Source organism: Atractosteus spatula, chromosome 11 (assembly GCF_055471065.1).
Source record: "Atractosteus spatula isolate fAtrSpa1 chromosome 11, fAtrSpa1.hap1, whole genome shotgun sequence".
Classification (NCBI taxonomy): Eukaryota; Metazoa; Chordata; class Actinopteri; order Semionotiformes; family Lepisosteidae; genus Atractosteus; species Atractosteus spatula.
Window position 1 is genome coordinate 45,102,988 of NC_142716.1, and position 27,227 is coordinate 45,130,214.

Consider the following 27,227-nt stretch of genomic DNA (forward strand, 5'->3'; position numbering starts at 1 on the left):
AAAGTTGAAAGCGTTACTTTAGATGGAATTAATAAGCCCTTTTATCTTCCAAGCGCATTAAGTAATTCTGTTTTATAACCTCTCCATGGCAGAGTTAATTGGAGAGAATAACTGAAGGTGTGTCTGTTCTCTGTAATGATTAGCCTATAGGCTCTTGTAACAGGATACTACCTAATTTGCCTTAATGGATCTGATTAGCCTATAGGCAGTATCCGTAAGAAGAATCTTATATTGCTACACTATAGACACAATTCACAAGCTGTTACAGATTTGTCATTTTCACCTACAATAAATACCACAAATATTTTCAAATGCAGGGCTTTTTTTTACAGTATACCTATACCAACCATTTCTTGGTTATTATTGGCAGCAAAAAAAGCTAATTATGGCAAATCCACCTGGATTCCAATCTATGTGGCATTTTCTGAACATAGAATTTCTACGAATAATTCCTTAAGGGCAGACTGTTGGTAGATTATTTTATGCTCCTGTGTGCTGGAGTCAGCTCATAAAAGGAGTTCTGTGCGGTTAGCTCCTGTCCTCATCGGCAGGCATGAAAGTGTTACTGCCTGGCTGGGGAGGTGAGTTGTGCCAAGTGACAGGTCTGACTGCTGTCAGCACAGGGAGCAAGAACTGGAGCCCCACGTCTTGCTGCTAGTAAACAAACAGCTGGCTGTCCGTCTGACAAGGCCCTGGCAGCAGGAGAGAGACAGGAACCGAGGAAGGGGGAGACAGAGAGTGTGGAGTGCCAGCACAGCCTGCTGTATCTAGCTTGCTTTCCGAGTTCTGCGCAAGTCTGAATCTCTCCCTTGGCCTCCCTTCCTCTACTGACCACCCAGCCTTGGCTGTGCTAGGTTAAGGACTGACCACACCCTGTCCCGGCTGAGGCCCAGGGGCTGGCCTACGCCTCTGCTGACACTGCCGACTAAATATGGAGCTACTGAAGGCTCATTGTGAGCTCTGACGAAAACTTTCCTCTCCCGACTTCCAAAACCAATTAAAGACCTACAAACCAAACATCTGAAACGGAAAGGTTGCGTCACGCAATGTCTCAAAGGCTGTGACTTCTTGGTGATTTTCTTCACAATTCTGCGAAATGAAGATTCAACTGGTTTGAACAGTTTGTTTTGTGTTGAGCAATGCACTGGCATTATGATATGAGGGCACATACAAGCAGACCTAAAACCATGATCAGCTTTTCGTTTCTTCACATTTAAATGGCACATCACCCAGTAAATATTATAATAAAATCGATGAATCATCACAGCTTGGGTTTAGGAATATAAAGTTAATCACCAAATATTCAGCATCAGCATTTTCGTTCAGCACCTTAAGTCAGTTTAAAATGATGAATGGATTCATTTATAGAAGCAGCTGTTAAGGCGCTGGTATTTTTTTCAAGTTAAAGTTGCTGTTTTGCCTGATGTGACTCAAAGCGAGGTATACCTCCACTTGCATCTGGCTGGATCGCATTCCTGATATGCAGTTCATTCATTATTTTCACAGCAGAGGAATGAACACGGGAGGTCAAGACCTTTGCTGTTGAAACACAAAGCAAAGCGGATGATCAGTTGGCTCGTATAAAAAAAAAGGTTATTGCATTCCGCAAGTTAACTTTAAGTCCTGAGCAAATAATTCGAAACAGGAATAAGAAAATGAATCCAGTTTTAATAGTGACTATTACAAGTCTTGACAGCGCTTTGTAACATTTAATCTATGGGGTTCTTTAACTCCCTCACAATTCCTTTCAGATCCCCAAGAAATTCTAGTTCTCATTCATCTATGGCAACTGGAGATTTACACTTGCTGCAAACATGAGCCAACTTGAAATTGGTTCCTGACTCTAACATGAATTGTCACATTTCTGCAGTGGATGCACTAAGGTCTGAGAAATTAACTTTTGGTCTTTAAGGCTTTAAAGTCTGCCTTGTTTGGGGTTTTTTTTCTCGCCACTTTAATCACACTGAAAAAAAGGAAGACGGTCTGAATGTTGCTCAAGCAGAAGATTATTAACGACCTGAAGTTCTCAAAGATGCATAACGCTAAATCGCAACGAAGCCTTATATATTGACCAAACTTCTTCTACAGTATATTCAGAGCTTTTAAAAACCATCCTCCTTGGAGTGTTACATATTTTACAGGCAAAATGTACCAAACGTCTTTACACAGTGAAGTGGGCGTATGAAACAAATTGCTAAGTTGTCTTGTGGTTGTCCATTTACTAGGATAGTTCAATAACATACGCTGATGATATTCAAGGATCAATAAGCTACTAACAACAGAAGGAGCATGGAAGACTAGATGACTTCCTCTTGTTCACACTGTCTCTTATATTTTATGTATGGGAAGCAAAAAAGAGTGCTGCTAGCAAACATTAAGTGATTTTTTTCTTCACAAGAGAACGTTAGCTGCCCTCAAAGACTGCACATTCTAAGAATCTGAAGCTATTAATATTATCTGAAGCGAGGAACAGCGTGAAAGGCTCCTACTGAGATTTATTGTAATTACAGTATTGATGGTACTGTACTTTCAGAACATCAACATTTAATAATCGAGTTAACTGCTAAAGTGCAAGAGCAAGGATTAAGTTCCTTGAAAGACCAGGTAACAGACACCCTTTACTCAGTGCTGTATTCCTCTTTCCACTTTACCAGCACTCTTTCAGTTCTGATGACCTCATCCTTAAGGTCAGGCTGTCATTCCCTGAGTCATTTGGTTTAAAGCCAAATCTGTCCTCAAATTGCTCCTCACGAAACCACTCAACACTAGAGTTAGGCCCTGAGCTGCTGAATGCCACCCTGTCTTTAAAATAAAATAACAGCCTTTAGCTAGAAGCTTGTGTTCACAGATGCAATATCACTATTCAGATGGTTGGCCTCCTCATGGAGTCAGTCAAAGAGGTGGAACTTGTAACAGAGTTCACAACCCAGCTGTCTGTTATCCTTCAGGTCCTACCTTCTGGACTAAGGGAGACCAGTTAACCCCCATGAAAAACAAGCTTTCTTTCCGGACAGCTGACAGGCTAGGTTTCTCAAGGACAGGAGCTGAGAGGGGACCTCAGGAATGTGGGTCACCATGGAGACACAGCGCAGACGGCAGACCTCACCGACTGCCCGGCTCTAATCTCTCTCCGTTTGTTTGAAGTCGTCTTAATTAAGAGGAAATGGCTAGACCACTTAAAGCAGGGGGAAGAAACTGGAGAAGAGCCCTTGTCGTCAGCTGCTTTCGCCTGCTCTGATGTGCTGAAGAAAGATCTGGTCCCCATGGGGCAGGGCTGGCTGTCTTTTAGACTGTCGCCCAGAGAAGAAAAGACTCAACTGCACATCGTCCATCCCTCAGACTGCCTGCCATTTCTCATAAGAACACATGATAGCCTAAAGAAGCAACAATTCTTCCAGCTCCTTAAAGGAAGGCCTTCATCATGTTCTTTTTCTCTATCATACATCTCATTAAATACTGCAGTCTGTGTTCCTCTCCTGTCTTCTTTCTGCTTAGTCACTAGCAACACTCACTGTTCTTGTAAAAGTACATCCAGCAATCATGTCTCAAAGCCAGGAAAAGCACAAGGAAAGTAAAAGGACTACTTACCCTTTTGGTCCTGAACTTCATTACTATGCATTTTCTCTCTCTGCTCAAAAGCAGCCCTGCACTTCCAGACTGTTTTGAAGGTACTTACTTTCTGTTCAAATCACCAGCTCCCTTCATGATTCTTTTTCATGCAGCACATGAGTCCAAAGCTGGGCAGTTTCTTTTCTGCATTTTTATGATTCTTTTTTGGGGGGAGGGGCATGATAAAAGTTTGGAAGTTGAAGTTTGAAAACTAGAATATAAAATATGGGTCTCCTTGAAGGTCATGATCAAGGTCTGCTTTTGTTCTTATCTGAATCATACAAACGGCAAATCTGAACATTGTAAAAGAAAATCCAGTAAAAACTCTTCAGTAGCTTATTGACATTCAGACTAATTTAATTCTAAAAAGGATTTCATGAATAGCTATGAATAGCCATAATGAAAATGGACAGTAGAACCGGTTGAGGTTTTTTTCCACTCGCGTACTCTGTTGATTTTATGATTGAGTGCTGGAAGTCACGGTTCAGTCCCCCCGCAGTCTTGCTGTCTAAATCAACTACTTCAGGGCTGGGCAGAGGTTTCAGTGAAGGAGGCTCAGGCTGGCATCATCGGGGTTTGCAGTGGGACTGCCATGGGACGAGACACTGGCCAGCAATCATTCCATCATTCCATCAGCCTCTTCCCTCCCTCGCACTCCAGTTATTCCGCCTAATCCCAACTCTTAGCTTTGACACCAGGTCCGTCCCCGTCGGCTCCACTTTAGCATGGGAGTGTTTCATTCAATGGGATTAAAACTTGGCTTTGGTGAAAATCCTCCAGATCTCTTTCACTCTAATCTCTTCTTGCATTTTAATTACAAATATTTCAACGCAACATCCGTTCTGCCTGCCATGTCCACCAGGAGGCACTATCAAACTCCATCCCTTCCACCACCACCCAAGACATCAACAAGCCCTTCTAACTTAATGGGGACTCCTAATGCAGTAATACAGTAGAAGTGTGTGACCTTCAACACACTCTTAATGCTCACTGGCTGTGCTTTTACATCAAACTGCACACACAGTTAATGTAAACCTAATGTTCTACACAGCCCTCACTTATTCTCTAAATAAGCTGGTAAGCTCCATTAATCAAAATAACAGAAAAGCAGAATCCATTCTCTTGTTGCCACTGTAATGTTGATGCACAATGCTAAACCTAAATTAAAAGCAGTAGGGTCCATAAATAATGAGCTGCATTTTTGGATAAATCTTGATTTCTACAACAATACATATTTCCCAGTACATGAACACAGAGAGAATGTTTAGTGCAATGAAGTTACTAGATCCAAAAATATTGAAAGAATCTGCAATTATACGCTGCTCAAGTCTGTATGGAAACTCAATGGTTAACCAACGTTCTAAAAGGACAACAGTGTGCCCCCATTTTGTTTGTGATAAACATATTAAAAAATGTGAGCTGTGTGAATCTGATAACTGTCAAACCACCTTAAAACGACATCTGTTGGCAAGACATGTTATTCATTAATTTAAATTAATCCTATTGACTTTCTAAATTCTTGCATGAATCTTGCTTTATGAGTTCTGTCACCCCTGAGGGCGAAAAGATGTTCTTGTACAGTCTGAGAGCTCTTCCCTTCCAATAAAACATCTGTACTTAAATGTAGAGCAGGCAAGGCATTCTTTAGAAGCCTTTAGTTTGGTACCATTATAAATGGACTGTCATTCCTCTTCGGAAAAACAATTTGTGAGTGAGCTGTTTGCAGGCAACTTTTTCCAGGGAGATAAACCTTATTTTTTTCACAAGACGAAAGAGCTGGAGTGAAAAAACAGCTCTTTGATTGGCAAAGAGGGACACTATTGTTTGCTGTTATTCATAAACAAACCTTGATTTTGGTTTACGCGATTACTTTGCTTGGTAGACCTCCGAAGGGTACTAGGTGTATCACATGAAAGAAGGCTGTTCAGCTTAGTCTCAGGGGAGCAGTCTATTATTTCTGTTTCTTTCAGTCTCTCTCACGAACACACACCAACACACACACACACACTCTTCCAGTAATCATGCCCGGCGGTTTTTAGCAGGCTCAAAATATGCTGCAATAAACAGTAAGGCCCCCACTAAACAAGAGTTACAGGTCAAATCCTGTCTAGACCTCTACAGATCTATAAAGAGTGTATTACAAAGGCTGCTAACAATTTGTCAATCAAACAAATCTAGCTATCTGCAGCTGGCTTTAAATCACCCATTGCACTTCAATTTTCCTTACAGCTAATACAGAAATAAATATATTGGAGATTAAATATATAAGTCTGGTCTATAATGACTAATAGATCTTCTCTCCTTAATGTTTTAAACCTACAGCATGAAAGGTGCTGTTGAATGTTAGTATTCGAAGGGGCATACATTTTCTCAAGTCTGGTTTCTGAAATGCAGCGAAGCACAAATCTGGGACTGACTTCTTCATCATGCTGAGAGAGGTTCAGCGGGCCTGGAGCTCTTCGACTGTTTGAATTGGTATTCCCAGCTGAGATTTTGTCAGTGTTTTCTCCTGTGCAGGATGAGACAGATGAGTTCTGGTGAAATACTTCCTACCAAGGTGCTGTTTTTTTTAACTTGAAGAGGCATAGCTACACATAGACCAGCCCTGTGTTACACAAGCAAGGCTCTTCCTGGAGGGTGGCAAATTTCTTAAGTATGGTTTTCTCTCATCAGTGCAGAGAAGCACAGATGAGCAGAGAGCATTTAGTCTTTATTACCACCAATACCTCATCCTGATCTTCCTCTAAACCGCTAGGACTTCCATAGTTAGTAGAAGAATTCTAGAATCATTTTCACTAATAACTCCCTGTTTAAAGCATTTGAAACACAGCCCTTAGGTTATCAGGTTAAATGAGAAGTTTGTGATGAGTGTCTGAGACTTGAAGAGGTTTAAAGATCTCCGAAGAGCTGCTATTGAGAATTGAAGTAGAGAAAATGCATCTCAAAGGTTAATCAGTCTTACTAAAAGTGAATTTTAACCATCTTTTTTTTTGTTCTGCAAAGAGACTTTTGGACTGCACGGTCATGCTAAATTATCAGAGAGCAACTTTGCATTTTTTGGAGGTTCCAAGAGAGTTTAGGACTGATTGGACTGAAAATAGACCAAATCCTTTTTATTTCCTAATTGGCCACGAACAAGAGTTAAAATATTAAGTACTCCAGCAAATACAGATGGGTAAGGGATTAGTCTAGTTGCCTACAGGAGGGTGTAAATACAAATGACACTTATAGAAGATCACGGGACAAACCAATTGATCCCTTTAATATGTAATCAGGAGAATTTACCGCCATATGGTGTTTTAGCAAAGCCATCAGCCAGCATGAAAATGAACCATGTTTGCTTATTCTGTTGATCTGGATGTTGAAAAGTTCACATTTGCCTTTTAATTTGTTTAACTGGAAGCAGGTTTTTTTTCACATGTTCCCAGGCATGCGATCAATACAGTAAGCAAAGATGACACCTACTGTGCAACGTTTCCTGGTGCAAAACAACAGACAACGTCTATGGGGTTAACTGCCAAAAGGTGTTGAAATTTCTCTAAAATAATTATTTTGCTGTTAATGCATTTAAATGCGTCTCTCCTGCCATGTTAAATAACGTTGGAACAAAAGCAAGTTGAGTCCTTAGGGAATATCACACAAAAAACAGAGAATTTCAACAAAACAAGCAGCCTTTTGTCAGGTTTAAATAAAGGTTTCTCTCTGCATTAAAAATTACAGGTACAGGTTAATGCATTTGACTCCCATCCTGAGTAGAAATTTTATACAGGGTCTCCTTATTTAGCAAATCATTGATTATTTTTGTCATGTGAACGTGTTCCCTTCACTGCAATGCCTTTGTTCGGTCTTGATGGCTTCTTTGAGTCTCTGACCTTTTAAATACCAGGGACAAACAGGTTCTTATTCTTGTCTGTCAGAGTGATAAAAATGCTTGTATGCCTGTAATTTTTTAAGCAACTTAAGAACTGGTGTCTTTCAAAAAAGAGAAATGTAAAACCCCAGAAAAAGCAAAAAGGCTAATCTGCCCTTAGTAGTAAGTTTCTGTTAAAATATAATAGGCCTAAGCAAAGTATGAATCCAATTCCCGGATGAAATTTTCATCCTGACACCTAATGCTAAAAAAAAGCTCCCTGGATGTTTGGAAATCTAGTTATAGCGCTTAATATGTACGTCACCCAATCACATCTGCACATTCCATATGGGCACTGCAAATTCCTGCCATTTGGCATCTCCCAGGACATCTTTGGAAGTGGCACAGCAGCCTCTCCAGGGGTAGGGGAGGGGTAATTAAAAAATGAATACAGAAGGAAAGACAGCTGTTTCGTTCAAGTGGGCTCCCTGACTGTTGGTGGGGGGGGGGGGCGGTTATTTTCCACAGCGCTATGGCACAGTGTGGTGGTGGTGGGGGGGGGACAGAGCTGGGCTGCCTCGGCACTATAGTCTGACTGACTCCATCCTCCTCACTAACAAGGCGGCCTAATCCCCATGATCCCCTTTTTTCACAGATGTCAGCTGTTTCCCAGCAGCCTTTATACCCCTGCCTCGACAGGCTTAGCCCTCAATCATAGACTCACGCCACTCTTTCACTCTCCTGCTCTGGTCCTGTTTTTAATTTCTTCCTACTTTCACATTTTTATAGGACTGCTCTACACCTCTTCCTACTTTTCACATTCTTGGTGTTGATCATTAGGGACAGAAAGCTTTCTTCTCAGCGTCCCATCTTCAGTCACCCTGTTTACCTTTGCCCTGCTGCCAATCTTCCAGCTCTCCTAGTCTCTCACCAGTCCCCGAGCATTCCTTCAAACACAGCCCGCCTCCTTTCACTCCAACACAGTGAGCCACCACATCCTCGCAGACACCCTTTTGTTGAGTTAAAATTAACCACTGGGACAAAAGGGCTGTCACCCAGTGTCTTAACTCTAACCCAGCTGCAATCAAACAGCTTTACTCGCAGTGGTTCAGACAAAAATGAGGACGCTTTAAATCACTGAGATGATGAATTTCTCTACTGAGGAGGCTGAGGCTAAGGTGGGTATTGTCTTCACAGTGCCTGAAACGTTTTTAGAAACAAGAAAAAAAACCAGAAACAGTGCAACTGCTGGAGTAATTTTATTTAAAATGAACTATTTGCAAGGAAACTCTTCGTGCAGCCGTTGTATAAACCTGGCCTTCTGGATCCAGCACGAGCTTTCCTAATGGACATTTAAAATGCTAGGGGCTTGAGGTGGGGCCTCTCATTTCAAAGTAAAACACTGGCCCTGAACATGGTTTCCATACCGCATTAACAACTTGAGTCCTGTTTTTCTGAACAGCCCCAGATGGAGAGGAGAGATGGGAACAGACAGCAGCGTGAACGAGAGTTGAAGAGCAGAGAAACAGATGGAGGGACATAAAGAAAAGGGGAAAATGGAGGAATAAAGTCAGAGGGGAAGGGAAAAGAGAAAGGAAAGAGGGGGGCAGGGAAGAAAATGTGAGAAAACAAAGGGATGAAAGGGCAGAGGGTGGACAGGAGAAAAGGGAGAGGAAATGAAGAGAAGGAGAAAGAAGAGTGAAGGACAGGAGAAATAAGAGGATAGCGTGGGAGAGAGAGGGAGGAAGCGAGAGGAATGAGAAGAAGAGAGGAAGAAGACAGAGAGAAGGGGTAGGAGAGGAAGGGAATGAAAGACGGGCCTGAAGGAAGGCCACAGGCCCTTCTGGATGACCACCAGCCAGGACTAGCTGAGAGGACCACAGGCACACCGGGCACCGTACCCCATAGCTTTCCTGCATGGCAGCCAGCTCCTCTCCCCGCATCCCACAGGCACCCCCATCTGCTCAGCGCCGCGCGCCTGCTCCCCGGTGTTCGTTAAGAGCCCCGCGATGTCTGCCGCGATCGGAGGCAGGAAGTGGCCTGCGCTGAGGACGCATCGCATCGCAAAACCCAGAAACCCAGGATCGGGAGCTCGTTCAGCTCTCGTGGCGGTGCTGGGGTACACCAATTATTTACTTGCTCAGCAGACACCCTTACAGCCTTTATACATTTTTATAGCACGTGCAAATAAGGTCCAAAAGCAGACAATGCGCGATTAGAATTGTATCATTACAATTCTGATGAAAGCAAGTACAATGAAGTTTGTGGCAGTGAAAATATAATGAAAGTGCCACACAAACACAAAAAAAGTCCATAACTCCAAGCAGACATAGTGTCTGACATAGATAGTGCAGGCAGAAAGCAGCAATGCAGACACTCGGTTGGCATGTGTTCCTGGTTCTGCATGAATAAGATCAGCATCAAGATTCTTAATCATAATTGAATAGGACCAGGTTAAATGTTAAACATGTTAAATGTTAAACTTTCCAAACGCCGCTACCAATAAAATACAATCCTGCGAATGAAGGCTATACAGGGAAATAAATGGAATTCCATTCAAAACAAAGTTTCACCTTTCATTGTGACCCTGTGCAATGCTGTCCACAAAGGCCAGAGCTCAGAAGGCTGCATGAGGGGGCAGCTTCATTTTCATGACTTGGAATCAGCTTTGTGTGAAGCCAACAGCATTGTGCAACACCTTTACAGAAAGCAGACAATGGTAATGCAAGTAAATAAGAAGTCTTGCTGTTACAGACACTGCTGACATTTATATTTCTCTATTTGCAAGCAATGAGCACTGAGGCCACTGTTCAATGCCTTTACTTTATGTCAATGTTCTGTCTCTATCTAAAATGAACATAATACAGTTTATATAATTACATCATATTCATACAGAGAAATAACATTTCATTTACTTTTTCTTGTGTTTTTAATGCACTGTTAGGAGATCATTCACGACAGAGCAGCAGGTCAGGAATCTTAATTTCTCTGACTAATGTGAGATGAAACTCAGGGCTGAAGGGCTAGCTCGGCTGAAACAAGAGGTTTCTTATTTTGCTTCTTAACAAAAAAAGGAGGTTTTAATTACAAGATGCCTCCTGCTATTTCTTTAATCTCCCCTTTTAATTAAGCCCCAGAATACTTCAAAAGCCAAATGACACCTTCCTGTCGATTAATACAATGATAGAAAACAAGTAGCATAGGATTTAGGAAAAAGTCCTTCAGGGTAAAAAAAGTGTAAGGAGCAGTTCTATTGTATTCAAATAATGTGCACGTTAGACCTCCTATTTCATTAATTAAACTCATCTGTCCTGCAGATTTCTGATTTCAATTAACAACTGAGATTTCAGTGACACTGTCTCCTTGAATGCCATTTACTGCTTTCTGGATCTCTCCGGTAAAGCTTTTTGAAGGTTCATTTTTTGTTTCCTGTTCTGTTAAATTGCTATTTCATCAGCAGCACAGGTGATGGCCAGGAATGCTATAGAAGATGTACCTATATGCGCTGCAAGTTCCATTCAAGGTTATGAGCAAGACTCATGACACAGACGTTGTCTCAAATCATGCTACAGAATGGCAGGATTGCACACACACAGACAATAGGATTAAAAAATGGAGAAGTAACTCCATTGAAAGCCTCCATGAAATTAATTTCCAAAAGGCCTTGTTTCCAAAGAAAACCGCAGGCTTGATAGATGCTATACACAACAAAATATTATCTATTGTGAACCAGGTTTACAATAGAAGATTATCGAGAACATAACAAATACAAATTCTGCCTTTTTAAAAATACAAATACAAAAAAGATGCTCTTTCTTGGGTCAACTTTTTGTTGTTAAAACATCAACAAAAATCAACAGTCACTAAACGGGTCAGAAGGGGCTGTACAGCGTGAAACTCCCAAAAAAGTCACCGGAACCTGAGAAAACTAGGAGTGCTTGCCAAAGGAATTATCAAAAATGACTTTACAACCAGTAAAAGGAAGGGCTGGAAATAGAGAGGCCTGCTGCTTTGAGTTGCAGCTTCCAGTAGTGGTGTGTGTGTGGTGCCTCTAGGACAGCTCATGCTTTGCTCAGATGTATTTGTTCTTCGGCACCCCGAGGCAAAGAGACCAACTTGCACCAATAATACAGACTAAGCAGAGAGACTGCGATCCTACAGCAGCCTTGCTGTTGATTTAGTGGAACGCTATCAAATACGACTGAAGCATCTGGCCTTAAAACCGCCTGCTAAACCTTTGTTTTCCTTACAAAATGTCTGGCGGATTAAGAAACAAAAAAGAAGAGCTGGGCAAACTGTTAAGAGTTGGACGCCCCCAGAGGAAAAAAAAAAACAGACTAAACCGTTTTGTTCACATCAGCACGGCTGAGCATGGAGAAAATCCGCAGAACCTCTCCTCTCAGGTTGGTGCAAAAAAAGGTCTCCCTCATTAATGCGATTTCATCACAGTCTGACAGGAGCATATTTATGGCTGTCCCAATGCTGACCATTATGGGCCCAGCCATGCGCAGCTTCATTACAAGCCTAAAGTAACTTTAATGAGAACCTAATCCCTCCCAATGGCTCTTGGTGACACTGGACCGTGTAAGTATAAAAAGAGCACACTGGAATGAGTAAACAAATAAAAATCAAGGCCACATTCATCCGCCTTGGCTACCTTCACACTCTTTATCCGGGTCTTCTGGGAGTGCACTCAGGCATGGCACTCCCTGCTCGACTGTTTCCTGGTCCGCTCTGAGCCCAAGTCTCCGAGGGGCACTTTATCCACAATGCCCTTTTCAGGAAGTGAAAGACAGGAGAAAGACCCGAGCAGTAAACTACAGACTCATGTGAAAGGTAGAAAAAATGTCTCCGAACACCAACAACCCTGACGCCCTGGGATCTGAAAACGCTGACAAACACTTTCTCCAGGCAAGGCACCAAAAGCAGAGGGCCTTTTACAGGGAAACAGCAAAGAACTATTGTAATATCTGTAAGTTCACATTAGTTTACACAGAGGTGTGGGGGTCCCTTTCTGGGAGCAGGAGCTTGAGAAGAGGTTTCCTTAGCCTGATTCCCTGGTGGCGAGGGACAGGGAAACCCAATCAAATGCAGGAACAGTTAAGCAGCGAAGCACAGAGCATTCACGACTGCTCCTCTGACTTTCTGGCGCAAGAGCCCATGTTGATGAGAGAGGCCCCCTGCACTCTAGAGACCTGTCTCCACTGTGCGATGGGAACAGCCTGCCTGCATTCCTGAAGCCGTTTGCTCACCGAAAGGATCAGAGTCCCCACTGGAGGTGACCGAACAGCACTGCTTTTCCCATGAGGTGGTTCATGGAGAGAGCAATCACTGTCTGGGTCTCCATGGGTTAACTACGAAAGTGTTCAGTAAAACACCACCATCAATTACCAGCCACTCCACAACAGGCATGCTGCAGGTGACCTCTGACCTCCCAGGTCTACTCCTGTGCAGCCAGGCTTCACAGTGCCCAGTCATTTACCGCTCTGAAGGGAGGGTGTAGAGGAATGGTGGGGGGTAGCCCTATGGCTCACAGAGAAAAGAAGATTGGAACTTAAACAAGACTAGACACCACTCTCTGAAACGCCAGGGCCTTTCACTCGTGCATTTCCCTTCATCTCTGAGCTCGGGGTGAGATTCATCCCCCGAAAAACCACAGGCCCTTCGTTCCTTTTACACCCCAGTTTTCACAGCGGGTCGCAGACAGAAGTGGAAATAGCAGCACTGGAGTTAACAGGTCAGTGGACCCACACACAGCAGCACCACCCCCTCTGACATGGCATTCCAGAATATTTGACTGCGTCGATTGCGTGGCTGTGTGCAGATGGCATTGTTGGCATCATCGCCATCATTCCCACCCACGAGCCAAAGACAAGGGACTGCCACGCTTACTTTCTGGCTGCCGCCATGCTGGATTTGAACCCAGGGTGAGCGACGCTGTGCTGCGTTTCCGTTTCAATTCTGCCTGTCCGCAGGGATACGGTCAACCGAGGGAGCTCAAAAAACCCTCAAAGACAAGCCCTAACGATGTCATCCTGCAATGCTCCAGCGGATTAATCCTCCCCAATAAATCAACTCGAAGATGCAGACCTGACGGGCCGGAGCCATCATCTTGTGGCTCAGCCTCATGGAGTATCTCCAGTGGAAAAGTTAACAGAAAGAAAAAGCATTACTGAGTCAGGAGCAGGGTAAACAGCCCTTCTGGGAGTTGCTTTCTTTCGAACTTTACAGGAGTTTGAGCTGTTCCAGGTTTAATTGTGATCTTAATTAAGGCGCACTGGGATTCCTCTCGGGCACACCAGGCATCATTTGAGCAATTAAGGCGCATGGAAAAACTTACGATGCATATGAAATTACAATCTATTTGCCTTTTTCTTCCACCGACCCAGCTAGGCACTTATCTAGGACTCATTCAGCTGAGATAAACAATATATAGAGTCCTATTAGCCAGGTCCTCCTCAATCGGCTGCCCTTTTAAGTAAGGATCTCCTCCTTTAACCATTATTTCTTAAATTGGGTGACTTTTTTTCAAGAAGTTTGACTGTGACTATGCAAGGCATACATTCACTGTGGGCAAATACTGTTTTGCATCGCCTATTCTGTATTAAAGTTCGAACAGATTGTTTTAAGGAGCATATACAGCTCGTCCAATCAAAACAGCCACAAAACAATCCATTTCATAACAGCATTTCCCCCCCTTTCCAGATAAAACAAAATCCCTCCAAGCTAGCATTGCCTGCACTTCAAGGACTTAACATACCGCTAGTGTATAAAGTCTAATGTAGATTGTCTGCATGTTTTCCGGTTGTGTCCATCTCAAAACGACAGCATTTTAGAGGGCCAGTTAAATCCATTAGTTGCAGAATTTATTTATTGCTTCTACAGTTATGTGTTTTACAAAATAGGCAAACAGCCATTCTAATTTTTAAATCAGTTAATTGGACACATTTTTCTTCCAAAGTCTTGGGAATTTGTACAGGGCACTGCCTCACAGTCCTTCATTGATGTGGACTCATTGTGCTCTGGGCTTCATCAACAACTTCAAAGTCAACATCCTACCAGTTGGCAGGGTGCACATCTGAAAGAAAAACTTAACCATTAGTCCTAAAAAACAACTTTGCAAGGCAGAGACTGCTGGAGCTTCACGATATAGTACAAACTGCATTTACTAATGCACTTCTGCTGTGCAGATTCACAGAAATGTAACTCGAGACATCAATTCTAGCAATAATGGAAACAAACTCCGACACAAATGACAAATCATCAAGTTGCAATGCAGCATGTTTTAGATCTTTCCAACAGACTCATTTTCCTCATCTCCTGGGATGCAGAGGGCAACTTTGTGAGCTCAAGAACTGAGCCTGACGCTAAACACTGAGAGCTGGCTTATTGGACCCTGGGTGACAGATGAAAGGCCAGCCAGCTCATGAAAAACTCGCTCCTGGGCCCGACAAAGGAGATATTAAGTGACCTTGAGGCCCGCACAAAACGCTGGTCTTATTTTTCAGAGAGCAACAGCAGCGTGCCTGCCTACGTATCGATTTTGCTGCTGAAATCGGAAGCGAGCCTTACTGAGAGCCCACAATTAAATCAGCTAACATAAAAAAACAAGGACAAGAAATCCCTGGCAATCGCTAACGCCCTCCCCGAAGAGCGACAGGCAGAACAAGTGGCAGGAGTTGGTGCGAGAGTTTCCGAGCGCGACTTCCAGTTTCCAAAGTGCGGCGATGGAAGGTTGTGGCTCTCCGTACAGCAACGCCGCGCAGGGGTCATTATGATCGGATCACTGGCTACAGGATCATCAGTCAGAAGCTAAATGAACTACAAACACCTCATCAAAGTGCTGTAAACCGTGAGAAATGGAACGGGGAGAGGAGTATTTCCCTGTCATGCTTGGCAAGGCTGCAAAATCTCTCTCTCCGGGCTCGGAGTGCTTACTAGTGCAGAAGAGGAGAACGAGAGAGGACAGTGGGAGAGGGCAGGATCACCTGAACAGCTTTGCGATAGGTCAAGCCAGCACATGTCCGTCTCCCCAACTTTCTCAAAAGCTGAAGCGCTACACCCCCGAGCAGGTCTGCCAAAACACTGTACATTAAGCCAGGATCAGTCCGGTAAAAATCATTTTCAATGTCTGCTTTTTCCTGTGCTCTAATTCTAGGACATGGCCCTTTCACTTGGAAACTGCCACTCCACTAATTAATGACTTTTAAACAGCAAATTTAAGGCGGCACTCGTAGTACAAGCTGCAGTGGCCCTGGGCAGTGCTTATTAACATTACTGTCACTAGACATTAGCGGCCCAGCACTGGTTGTCTCATTCTTGACTAAGCTTTATTATTTTTAGTGCTGTTTGACCGCAGGGGATCACTAGGTTCGTCCAAATGGGATGAAACGGGAGCGAAGGGGCTGTACCAAGTCTTGTAAATTAAGAACAAACTCCAGTTTGAACAGACAACATCTGGCAGCCAAGAAGTGGGTCAATAACTTACTTCTTCGCCACAACCTGATGAAAATCAGGAAACACTGCCCAAGTGCAACTGGAAATCCGGCGTGCTGACCTGCCGCCGTCGAGCAAGGAGAATTGCTCAGCCTCTTGAAGCTGAGCTCGTGGCTTTTAAGGAATTATTCTGAACCAGCACACACCCGCACTGTAGCTGAAACCTGCACCGCAGGTGAGGGGGAAATTACACACTGAACAAAGCCGACGGAGAGAGAGGGATGAGGCGATTCGTTCCGCTGAGCTTTGTGTGCTCAATCAGCGCTCTCTGAGAGCCCTTCATTAACTGTGCCCACTGCAGCGATGTGATTGAACCAGCTGCTCGCCGACCATCATTAAAACAGCACGCTCTTCAAAAGCTGTTGGCACGGTGCTGCTTTGGACAAGGGCAAGAAGGGGAATTTATCTCCCGCTAGGGGCTCGGCTGGGCCACTCTGAAAACAAGGCCCATGTCACACCAACCACTATTCCCAATTTCACACACCCTTTTCTACCGACAGAAACCTCATGAGGGCTCTGTGGACTCCAGCTTGTTCAAGCTGCATAGCTATTGTTTCATTCTGGCAGCTTCATCCCTAAATATAGAACATTCTGTCATCCCTATCCCCAGCCTGTAGCTAGAATTGAAAGGTAGGCTACAGACTTCCTTTGGCTAGGGAAAGTCTTATGAAGCACCTTTGATCACTGACCTGCCGTGCAATGCTACTCATTTGGAATTCAAAATGCGATTTATATCATCTCTGAAATTATAGCAGAACAGGTCCTTACGAAAGCCTCCCCTTGTAGATTACTTATCACATTTACTTCCTTCAGAAGCATTCACTTAATCATAATACTACAATGTCAAGGTGCCAGTTATTTCTGTGCATTCATACATGACCTTCTTCAATGGAGCAGAACACCCTCCTTACACCCTGTAACATTTTCAAATGTCTTTTGTATCTTTCTGCATTTTCTTTCTTAAGTCAGTACAGCAGGAGGTTAAATTTCATTTCAAATATATGTACTCTAATTTACCTTTCTTTTCCCTACAGGTTAGCGATACTGGGGTTGTTCAAAAACCAACTGAATAAGTGAAATAGCCTCCATCTGTACCATGATAACCACAAGGGTTAGCTGAACAAACAGTCTCTGGATTTAGACTAATACAGTGCACTAAAGCTCTATTAGCATAGTAATGTTAGAGAACTTTATTTTATTAGTCACTTAAGACTCCTGGCAAGCCTCTTCATCTATTATAGATTATTCCAGAAATAAACCCCGGTGTGTCCCTTTACTGATACACTAACACTAGTGTATTGGATAAGTCTGTCAATCAACTTGATTCTCCATTACAGTAAAATTTATTAAACCTTGTGAAGCAAACAAACCATTTCATACTACAAAACAATTCCTGCACAAAACAAAATGCTAGGCACAAATGATGGACTTAGATTCATTTCTTTTCCACCTTCATTCACATAAAGGCCATTATGCAGATACAGCAGAGTCTATAAATAGTTCAAGCTAAAAAGCCTCAAATAAAGCCTGTAATATGTAATGTATGCGGGTTGGATATACAAACCTCAGAGTGATGGCAAACTGCAGTATCGTCGGCAAAGAAAGACTAGGATTATTACCGCTCAACAGTCCAATAAGCTGTTAATGAATTAGAAATTCTCAGTAGGTCGACTCTTCTTCGGGCTCTTCTCCATGCTGAAGAGAGACTCCGAGCAAGCACGGCCTTTGTTCACAGGCAGGAGAAGCAGACACAAACACTATGTCCATGAGCGACGTACCCTGACTGAGACCACTGAGACAGCCTTAAAAGATATTTTTCTCTTCTCAGTCCTGAAAGACCTGTCTCTGGGTTGGGGATTTCTGTCTGCGATGAGGTCTTCAACTTTGGAATAAAGAACTGTGAGGTGGCGAGAGAAAGCATGTAGATGGCTGATTTCCTTTTGGGTTGGGCTGAAGGACATTTCTGAAGGTTCAGAGAGAGAGAGAGGGGTGCTCTCACTGGAGATCCGGCCTGGCGGTTTTTAAAGTGCTGGCATCGCCACAGGTTAGTTTTGAACTCATGTAAAACAAGCTGACTTGTCAGATGGGTGCGTTTCAGGATTTTGGTGGGAGTGAGGGAAGTTGTTTTTTATCTCCAATGTATTGATGAGTTGGATTGTAAAAATGTGAGCATTGAATTTTATAGAAAATTGTGTTCTCCATGAAAATTGCAAATCAGTCATAATATTCTGCTTATTAGCAGGGGGAGGCTGGGAGAGTTGTAGATATGACTGTTGTTTCACTAGTTATTGTTTGTTGATATATAAAATACTTAAAACTTTACCATGTGATGTGTACTGTATGTGATATGACTGCATTTATTGGAATATGTTATTTCAAAAATAAAGTAATTGGTTAAGAAAAGATATTTTAAAACCTATATTTTAAAAGATAAAGCCTGAATCATTAGTATATACCACAAGTTAATTATAAACAGATATCTGAGGGATGCTGTGGAAAATAAAATATCTTATTGCCATTCTTCAGTTAAATTATAGCCCCCACAAAAAACATATTCTGAAACTAGAAATAGTTATGGGTTATGAAGCCATCCAACAACAGCGTAATTTGAAAAGCAAACAATTGACTCAATAACATCTCTTCAAAGCTGTACTTCCTGCGACTTTCATATAAGACTACAGAGTACATACTGCGTCCTCATTACAGGTTTCTAATTCTCTTCTTTTGTGTCCCATAATTTACACATATACATTCAAAAATGACTCCCCAGGAGAGGGACCTACATAAAAAACAAACCGTGGGATGAAATGGAGCCGGCATGTATAATTTAAACAATCACGCACAACACTTGTAAAATTTCCCCCGGGATGGATCTTAAAAAAAACAATTCCTACAAAAATGCTGCAAGTCAATTCCCCTGTATGGCTGCAATGGGAAAGGGGGTGGGAGTTAGCAGGGCTGAGTGCTGCATGTACAGAAGCCTGAAGGAGGTTCATAGAGCATCAGCGGTTTGCTGTAGTGAAGCTCGGAGACGGCTGATCATACAAACCAGAAGCGACATCAAACAGAAGGAAAGTCCCAGCTGAGCGGGGCTGGGATGTCTCTTGGTCCCATCCAATATTGATCGCGAGGTGTCGAAAAGTTCCCACTGCCAGAGGTAAGGCAGAATGCAGCGGGCTAACTGCCAGACGAGGAACACTGGATTCAGAGCAGGAGAATCAGAGACCCAGCGGAGACAGTGCAGTATCACTTGAATGGGCGCGTGCAGAACGCTTTTGTAAAATAAAATGAGGAAATGCAGTTTTTATTACTCCAGCACAGATCCCCTCCAGCCCTCCTGCTATGTTTATCTTTCTGACATACATGAGAGATTTAGGTTCTGTCTATTTAAAAAAATGTTTTGTGGGCCTGTGTATGATGGACAGTTGACAGCAATGGGTCTGGTGAATCCACGGGGCAGGTAAAACGTGTGAGATGGATTTATAGCCTGTGACAGGTGAGGGACTGACTCGCATTCCTAAGCAGAAATCTCTTGGTTTCGTCTGTCCATCTGTCAATCCGCAAGCAGGGCAGGTAGAGCACAGGGAAGGCAACAAAACTAAAGCCTGTTCATCTTTCATGAGTAGCAGCTTAAGACGCACAGTTCCCCTGTTTAAACCAACTTTAATTCAGACCGGCTGTTTCCGACAGCAGTTCATATTAACTTACGGAGCCAAGAACTAGACCACCTTCCTAAACCAATACGATTATCACTCCCTTCCACTTCAAAGACAGGTGGAGAAGCTGGGATCAGAGGACCATGGTCACTATGAGCGTGGCTGAAGATCATGCTCCCACTTCGGATTATTTGGCTGAAACACCTGTTAACACAAATCCCTCAAACACGTGACTTTATGGTTTTTAAGGACATAAAGCGAAGAATTAACTTTTTTTAGCAACCTGCTATTTACATGAAAAATAGCTGAACCGTTTTTCTTTTTTTATATTTAGGCTGATAATGTGTTGTTTATCATACACTGCAGGGAGCTTGAAAAGCTATGATGCAAAAAAAAAAAACTTCACAGAACAAAAGGTTTTGATCTTACATTTTCATAGTTTTTTTTTTATCTCGGATTCCTTGAAGTAAAAACAACAATCTCTCTCTCTCGCTATCCCTGTCCGAGTCTGACTATCAGTTCACAGGCAGGAACAGCCAAGAGCTCCTGTGGGTGAAAGGCAACCAAATGAAAGTGTTAGTTAATTGAGTGAGTAAGGAAACTTTCCTTTGTTACAATTCCTAAGGTGTTTATACAAGAGAGAAATCACCTGGATGAGCCATCTCTTTCACAGTAAATGCCCATTCACAGAGGCAGAAGTCCTTCCAGACCAGTAAAAGTGATCAAACTTACCAGATCGTTTTCATTTTCTTCTCTGCTCTTTCAAGACAATTTTTTTCTGTTTTTTTAATTGGCCTAACAGTCCCGCTCGAGCTTAACAAATATGCCATGGCTGGGAAACCAAAATCCCTTGTATTTCAGGTCATTTTGCTTGCTATCTATAAAGATTTTTTTACCAGCTGAGAAGGTGATTTAACACAGCCAGTGACATTTTTGAGAGGCCTAAATGAATAGATGTCCTTTCCAAGGGTAATTCTGGCCAGTAAAGTCACTTATCGGGCATTAAGTTAGGAGGCCAACTAAATTTATTTGCCTTAGCTTATTAGCATTTTCTACTTTTTTTTCCTTTGCTCTTGATATTTCTGTCAGCCCATAGTCATAGTCCAGTGAAGTTGCTCAGTTCCTGAAAGAGGTGATTAGAATTAAAAGAGTATTAAATTACATTTTGCTGTTACTTCGCAACCAGACTGTGGGCAGGAGAAAACATTTAATGAAATGATGGACTCAGCAAATCTCATCTTCTAACAAGGTTAACCATTTTGTCCACCCTTGGTGTTGGAAGACATTTCATTTGAATTTCTTCCAGCTGAAAGCCTTTGTACGTCTGTGCTGTCTTTGGCCTAAACTGTACACAGTTACCAAAAATAACATAACGCACGTCTCAAGAGGATGAAACTTCTTTTGTATTCAAAGACAGCAATGAATGCTGAATCATTCTCAAGCTTTAAACAGATTTTTTTTCTCCCTTCAGTAAATTTCAGCTTAAGTTAGTAGCAGGCAAGTTAGGCAAAAACATAGATCACTGTAGTTTTATAAAACAGTTTGCTTATCCAAATGGTTACTTTTGTTTCAATTTACTTTGGTATTGAGGTTTGAGAGCTGGACTTCGTTTCCAAACTTATTAAGTTACTTCTATTCAAAATGTGAATTTTGGATTGGATGTCGGCTTTAAAAATAGGGGTTGATCCTAAACAGCTGGAAAAGCAGTATTTCACTTTATTGGGGTCATTTTTTGTTGTCCAGATTCCAGCAAAGAAACTATTTTGGGATGCGGCTCGACTATAAATTAGTTTTTTTTATGCATCTTGCAAAAGCATCATGACCTTCTTTCCTTAAGACACCATGTAATCACTTCAGGAATAACCTGGAAACACGCTGCCTTTCACATTTTCCCTCAGAGCTGCAATTTAACACAGGGGCTCCTGGCTCCCATCCCTTTAAATGTCAGATTCTTGCCACAATAAAATACAAGGGTTTCCCCCATCCCTTTAAGTCTCTCCAAATTTTCATGGTGAATTAGTAGGCTATTAGCTGCTGCTGACGGCCAGACGAGCCGAGAGGCTGGGAAAAAGCTCAGCTCCCATCAACATGCCAATTAATCAATTAGTGGAGGCAAATCAATATCCCCGCCCAGACTGGCAGCTTGACAGAACTCAGGTGTAATTAAAATTGTAACTGCTAGAAAATCAAGATGGATAGGTCTCTCCGGCTGGCAGCACCTGGAGAGAAAGATTCTGTGCTGTGCAGCCTGCTTTCTCACTATTCTCACTCGCTAACCACGAGGGGCCACGAGGGGCTGTACAGCTCCTCACAGTCAGGTTCGGGGCCTAGTTGGTGCAGCGCACTACAGACATGGAGTTAAAATGATTTAACCCCTCTCTCTGGACTTCCACTGACTGCACCTCTCCAATACACCTTCCCTTTTCTTGTCAGCTTACCTACTTCTGATCAATCAGCTTGATCCTTTGGGGACAGTTAAAGGCTTGGGAGCCCTTAAGAGGATATGCTAGTGCAGGTACAGTATGTTCAGCTTTATCTGGGGCACTGTAGGTAAAAAAAGTTTCTCAAAACTGTGAAACAGTTTTATTACTGAAGCCGTTTATCTTTTTGCTTGATAAATTCTATCAATACGATCACAAGTTTTGTTTGTGTTTTTTTTCTTAGTAGTTCTGTTCCATTTTCGATGTCTCTGTACCAGTTTCAGAAAAGGCAGCAGTTCGTCTCCAAGCATCCAAGCTGCACCAGACGTGACAAAAAGCTGCGATGGCAGTTTTGGATTCTTAGGGGGAAAAAAACAAGTTGAACTTTTCTCATCCCTTCGACAGGAACGGATTAACAGGATACCACAACGTGGGCTCATTTTTCCAGTTCGGCCTCTGAAGCTCAGGCTCTTATTGTCTTGTTTCTCTATTCATGTTTTCCACACAATCTGCCCTCTCGGAACAGAGAACGCAGCCGCAGACTGCTGCCAGAGACACTCGCGAAACTACTTTCAAGGACTCAAGAGTGCTGCCTGTAAACATGATGGATTCCAGAAGATTGGCTCAGAAAGCACTAGGCACGCCACTCAGCCCGGCAACCAGGAACACTGCTCAATTATGTATAAAAGCCAAACGCATTTTGAGTTATGAGGTTTTGTTTTCATCTCTTTATATATTTATAGAAAACACGAGGAATGCAAATGTAATCATTTAAAAAGCAACACACATGACTGCGCTCTCCCAGTGCTGGAACGAGCCTATCATTGCAGAGAGACTCCAGTCTTGCCTGGCTATTACTCTTATCATATTAATGGCTTTTGCCTTTCACAAGCGCCACATGCCAGCAATATGAGGCGTAGAGGCACGGAAAAATCTGGAACAGTTCAGAGAGTTCTGGAAGAACTCTTATCTTATTTATCTGTAACACTGCTCTCAAACAGGACCACTGTCACCAGGAGTCTGGTGCTAACACAAAGGATGATGCTTGTAAAAACTCAGAGTTAAGGGTCTTTTTCCTCAGTCTGATGTCCCACGAAGTCTGGAAGAATACCGGCAACTCTTCACCTCGGATAGATTGGAACATCACAACCCCAAACTCTTAAGCAAAGCAAAAGCAAAACCCAGGGTCTCAAGAGCTTGTGAGATTCCTGGGGTATCCTTTTCACTTGGCAGGAAAGTAATAAGTGTGCATTTTTATACTACCACACAAGGTCTTACAAAAGAAGCAGCAAATGGCAAATACAGGATGCTTCTTTTTTGTGCTCAAATTTTATTTTCAATCAGAACAATCAAAAGACATACAAACAATCAAGCCCCTCCAGGAAGAGGACTCTTGAACCCTTCCCCCTGTCCATCATCGCCCCTTGATCCCACCACTCCCCTTCCTACAGGAATAAACCCCTCTCCCACCTCCCCACAGAACCCATCCTGTCTCCTGGACGGACCCCTGGAGTTTCAAAGTCAGCTCGGCAACTAGAGGATGAAGGCAGGACCAACAGTGCTCTTCTGTTTCCTACAGTTGTCTCCCAGTGTCATGGGATTAAATAAATATGCTTCTAATTAATTTTTGAATGCATGAAAAAAAGCAATCAAATCAGTATAATGGAGCTGCAGCATGTGGTTCTCCTGTCAGCAACACAAATAAAACTAATTGTTTTGTTCTCCGGAAATTTCAGTTTGTTTGGTGCATTATTTCATCCTGTAACAATGCAGAATTCCATCATTTCTAATCGTACAACACCGTTCGCGGCCTGCCAGAAGGCTTACGTGCAAAATGAAGAGGCAATGGACTTAAGCACTGCTAAACTAGGGGGAACAATGAAAAAGTAATTTAATTTTTTAAAAATGTCAAATGAAATACATAAGAAAAAACGTTTCATCTCGGCCTTATTAAACTTTCTGAAGAACTCTGCTTTGACGACTGTTATTAAATATTCTGTGCCACAGCTGTTACTCAGTTATAAGTTCAATTGACTTCTAATTAAAAAAAGAAAGAAAATATCTCCCTATTAAGAAACATTAATCTATCATTTAGCCTTTCATATTTCAAGATGCCCAGCTTACCTAACAGAAATATCACAAGCGCTATTAAAAATTCACCAAGATCTTAACCCAATGTTGGGTTCACCAAAATCTTAACCCCTTGTCACTAAACTGCAGCCACCTTTTACGAGACTCCCATTTTGTTCTCTGAACTTGTTTTGTGTCCCTTTTATGGTAATATGCTCAAACTACAAGAACAATCCAATTCCTCCGAGTATAAATGTGATGCAGTCTAATGATACATAGGTCATGATGTGAAGCCGTCTAAGCCCTGAATTAATTTGAGTAAAACAAATTAATCAAAGCTCTAGCAAATTTCTTAAAAGGCAAAATGTAAATGAGATGTCCTGGAACATGCATTTCATGCTGCTGTAACAAATGTGTGTGTCATTCAGGAGTCTCTTGGCAGAATTCATTTGATTGTAAAGCTCTTGTGGTCACAGATCAACAAACGCACTACCTTGGGATGCGGCTGCCTTTGGAATCTTTTGGACCGATTTCAGAATGATTTCTTAAGACTACTTAAGAGCATCGAAATGATGGACTGGTGCTGAAGTTGGAGAATGTCAATATTGCATCACAGGCCATGAGGTGGAATTCCACTCTATCTTCACAATGATTTGGAGAAGGGTGCCATCCCTCACCAATACTCTACGTCAATGCTGGGATCAAAAAGAGCAGCTCCATCTGTTCCCACAGGACGTTACGGCATCCCACAAAATTAAGGCAATTACACATGCTTACCTTATCTCCTGAAAGGAAAAAGAGATATTTATCTTGGTCAGAACAGCATTCTAACAGGAGCATGTGTTTAGATTTGATTAATCCTAGATGGGCAGGTAGTCCATTTGTTCCTTTTGCAGAAACAGAAACTTGAAGGCAATCTGTGGGATGCGATAGGATACACACATTGACATGAGGAAACCTCCTTGCTGTTGAAGCCGATACCACTCCCTCTGTCAAGAAACAGGACAGAGGAGCTCAATGACCTCTTCTCATCTGCCAACTTGCTTACAATTAAATTGATCAGTGAAGCCATGAAAGAAAATGGTCAAAGCTGACCACTTTCACTGGATCAGGCTACAGCTGGTGAACACGAGGTGACCCTTTCAGTTTAAACATTTGATTAAAACAGTGTATTGCCACTGCAAGGACAATAAAATGAATAACATCTTCCATTAAGCAGGTAACATTTCTAGTGAAAGGAAGTGTGTCTGACTCATGATCGGAACAGTACAGGATGTCACACACAACTACATACACAGTAAATTGCTTAGCGATGTGAGTTATTAGTTTAATAGGCCTTCTTGCCAAGCGCTACTAAGTTGACAACAAGCATGTCTTAATAGATGCGACTTCAAAAGCCATTGGTCCTTTATAGTGGTCTCTGTGTGGTAACACATCACTGTCACAGTGCCTGATAAGAGACCACTTCCCCTGCACTCCCTTATTATCAGTCCCCAAGAGGTCAGCAATTACTGGGTTCAGAGGTGGGCCCTGCATTCCTAATTCCAAGCCGATCTGATTGCATTTCCATTACAAATGCAGCTTGACAGCCTGTGACATTTTCGCAAATGCTTGCTTAAGCTATATTCATGGGCTTCTCACTGAACTAAGGATAAAATTGGTTGTTGGCATTATGAAAGTTGAGTACACCTGCTTAACTTGCCTGCTGTATATGATTGGTTTTTTATAAAAAAAAATAAAAGATCACAGCTTGCAATTTCATGTAAATTGCATCTGCAAATGTGGCTTGTTCTTACATATTGTAGTCAATCACACGTTTGTTTTGCTTTATCCTTTCATTGGGTGACTAGGCTTCTTACAATTCTCGCAGTGCTGAGATTAGCTTTTCTCTCTAAAACCTTAGATAAAGCCTTCATTCATTACACCAAGAGGCATGTTAGCATTCTTCAAATTTCTCCAAGTAGGAATACCTTCCACAACCACTGCATTATACCTGAGCAGTCTCAATCATGCAGGAATATATATTTTTTTCAAGTAAGAAAACCCAGGCATTCGGCCTCATAAAGGCTAAACATAAAAAGAAACTGTTTAGAAAAAGAAATTTGTAAGAGATTTTTTGTAAGACATTTCTACTTGTAACATATCAAGTGAAGTTTAAATGCAGTGCTGTGTGAGGTATGTGTTCTTTGTTAGAAATTTGATCTGGCCTCAGTTATACGTACATTGTTGAAAGAGGGAAAAAATTCTCACACGGGCAAGCAAAAAGTGAGACCTTTTCTTAAAAAAAAGAAACGGAAGCTGCTTGATGTGATTCTGCTCTCAAATTACAGTCCTATCAGAAGGAGAACAAGAGAAACAATAACGTGAATTGATAACAGAAAATATCACCCAGAGCTACAGGACAAATTGTCTTATTGGAAATTACTTTAAACACTGCACTGAAGTCCGATACAACCTGGAATCTTTCCAGCACTGTAGAGTTAATAAAGAATGATATTAGAAGGGTAATAGTTGTCCCATTTCTTCTTCGGTGGGGCTTGACAAAAAGTGATCCATAAACTACTAATGAGTTGTCCATCTCTCCCAGGATAAAGATGCATCTCCTTTACTAGGAGGCCAGGTTTGCAGACCAATTGCCACCTAAACTCTTCATTTACTTTAAAAAGTTTAGTTTGAAAAGTTGTAGAATAAACAAACACCCAAAAAGAGATCAGGCCTCTGAACACCCCATCCAAATCACATGCTTTATTACTTCTGCACCAGCACAGTAAGATTACAGCATTCATCCTACAGTATGTACAGAGCTCATGCTTTGTAACCTAAATTAAACTATTTCCCTCTGTCATCTTCTAGGCCTCACGAACTAGCACATCAGTTTCCTGAGTAATCAGTGAGAGGTTTTCATATCAGGTAAGACTGCAAAACCCAATGGCAAATTCATTAGCAGAACCAGAATGATGCAATTATCTATCCATTATAGCGGAGGAGGAGGGCGAGAGACATGTTTGAATTCTTAAATTTTTTATGTTTCTTATAAAGCCTGATCGCATCTTGCACACACTCTCAGAGGTCACACAATTGACTTTTCATCTCTCCAGCAAGGTGAAGACACTCATGTCAGCGGTT

General features: G+C 42.2%; 1 protein-coding gene across 1 annotated transcript in view; it reads right to left on the reverse strand.

Annotated features, from left to right (window-relative positions):
- The window catches only part of sdk2b (sidekick cell adhesion molecule 2b), a 221,668-nt gene that overhangs the window by 187,718 nt on the left and 6,723 nt on the right, over nt 1-27,227 (reverse strand). Inside the window, exon 2 of the mRNA XM_088927387.1 lies at nt 1,447-1,539. Within this exon, the coding sequence (XP_088783513.1) occupies nt 1,447-1,539 (93 nt within the window). The remainder of the gene's footprint in view (nt 1-1,446; nt 1,540-27,227) is intronic.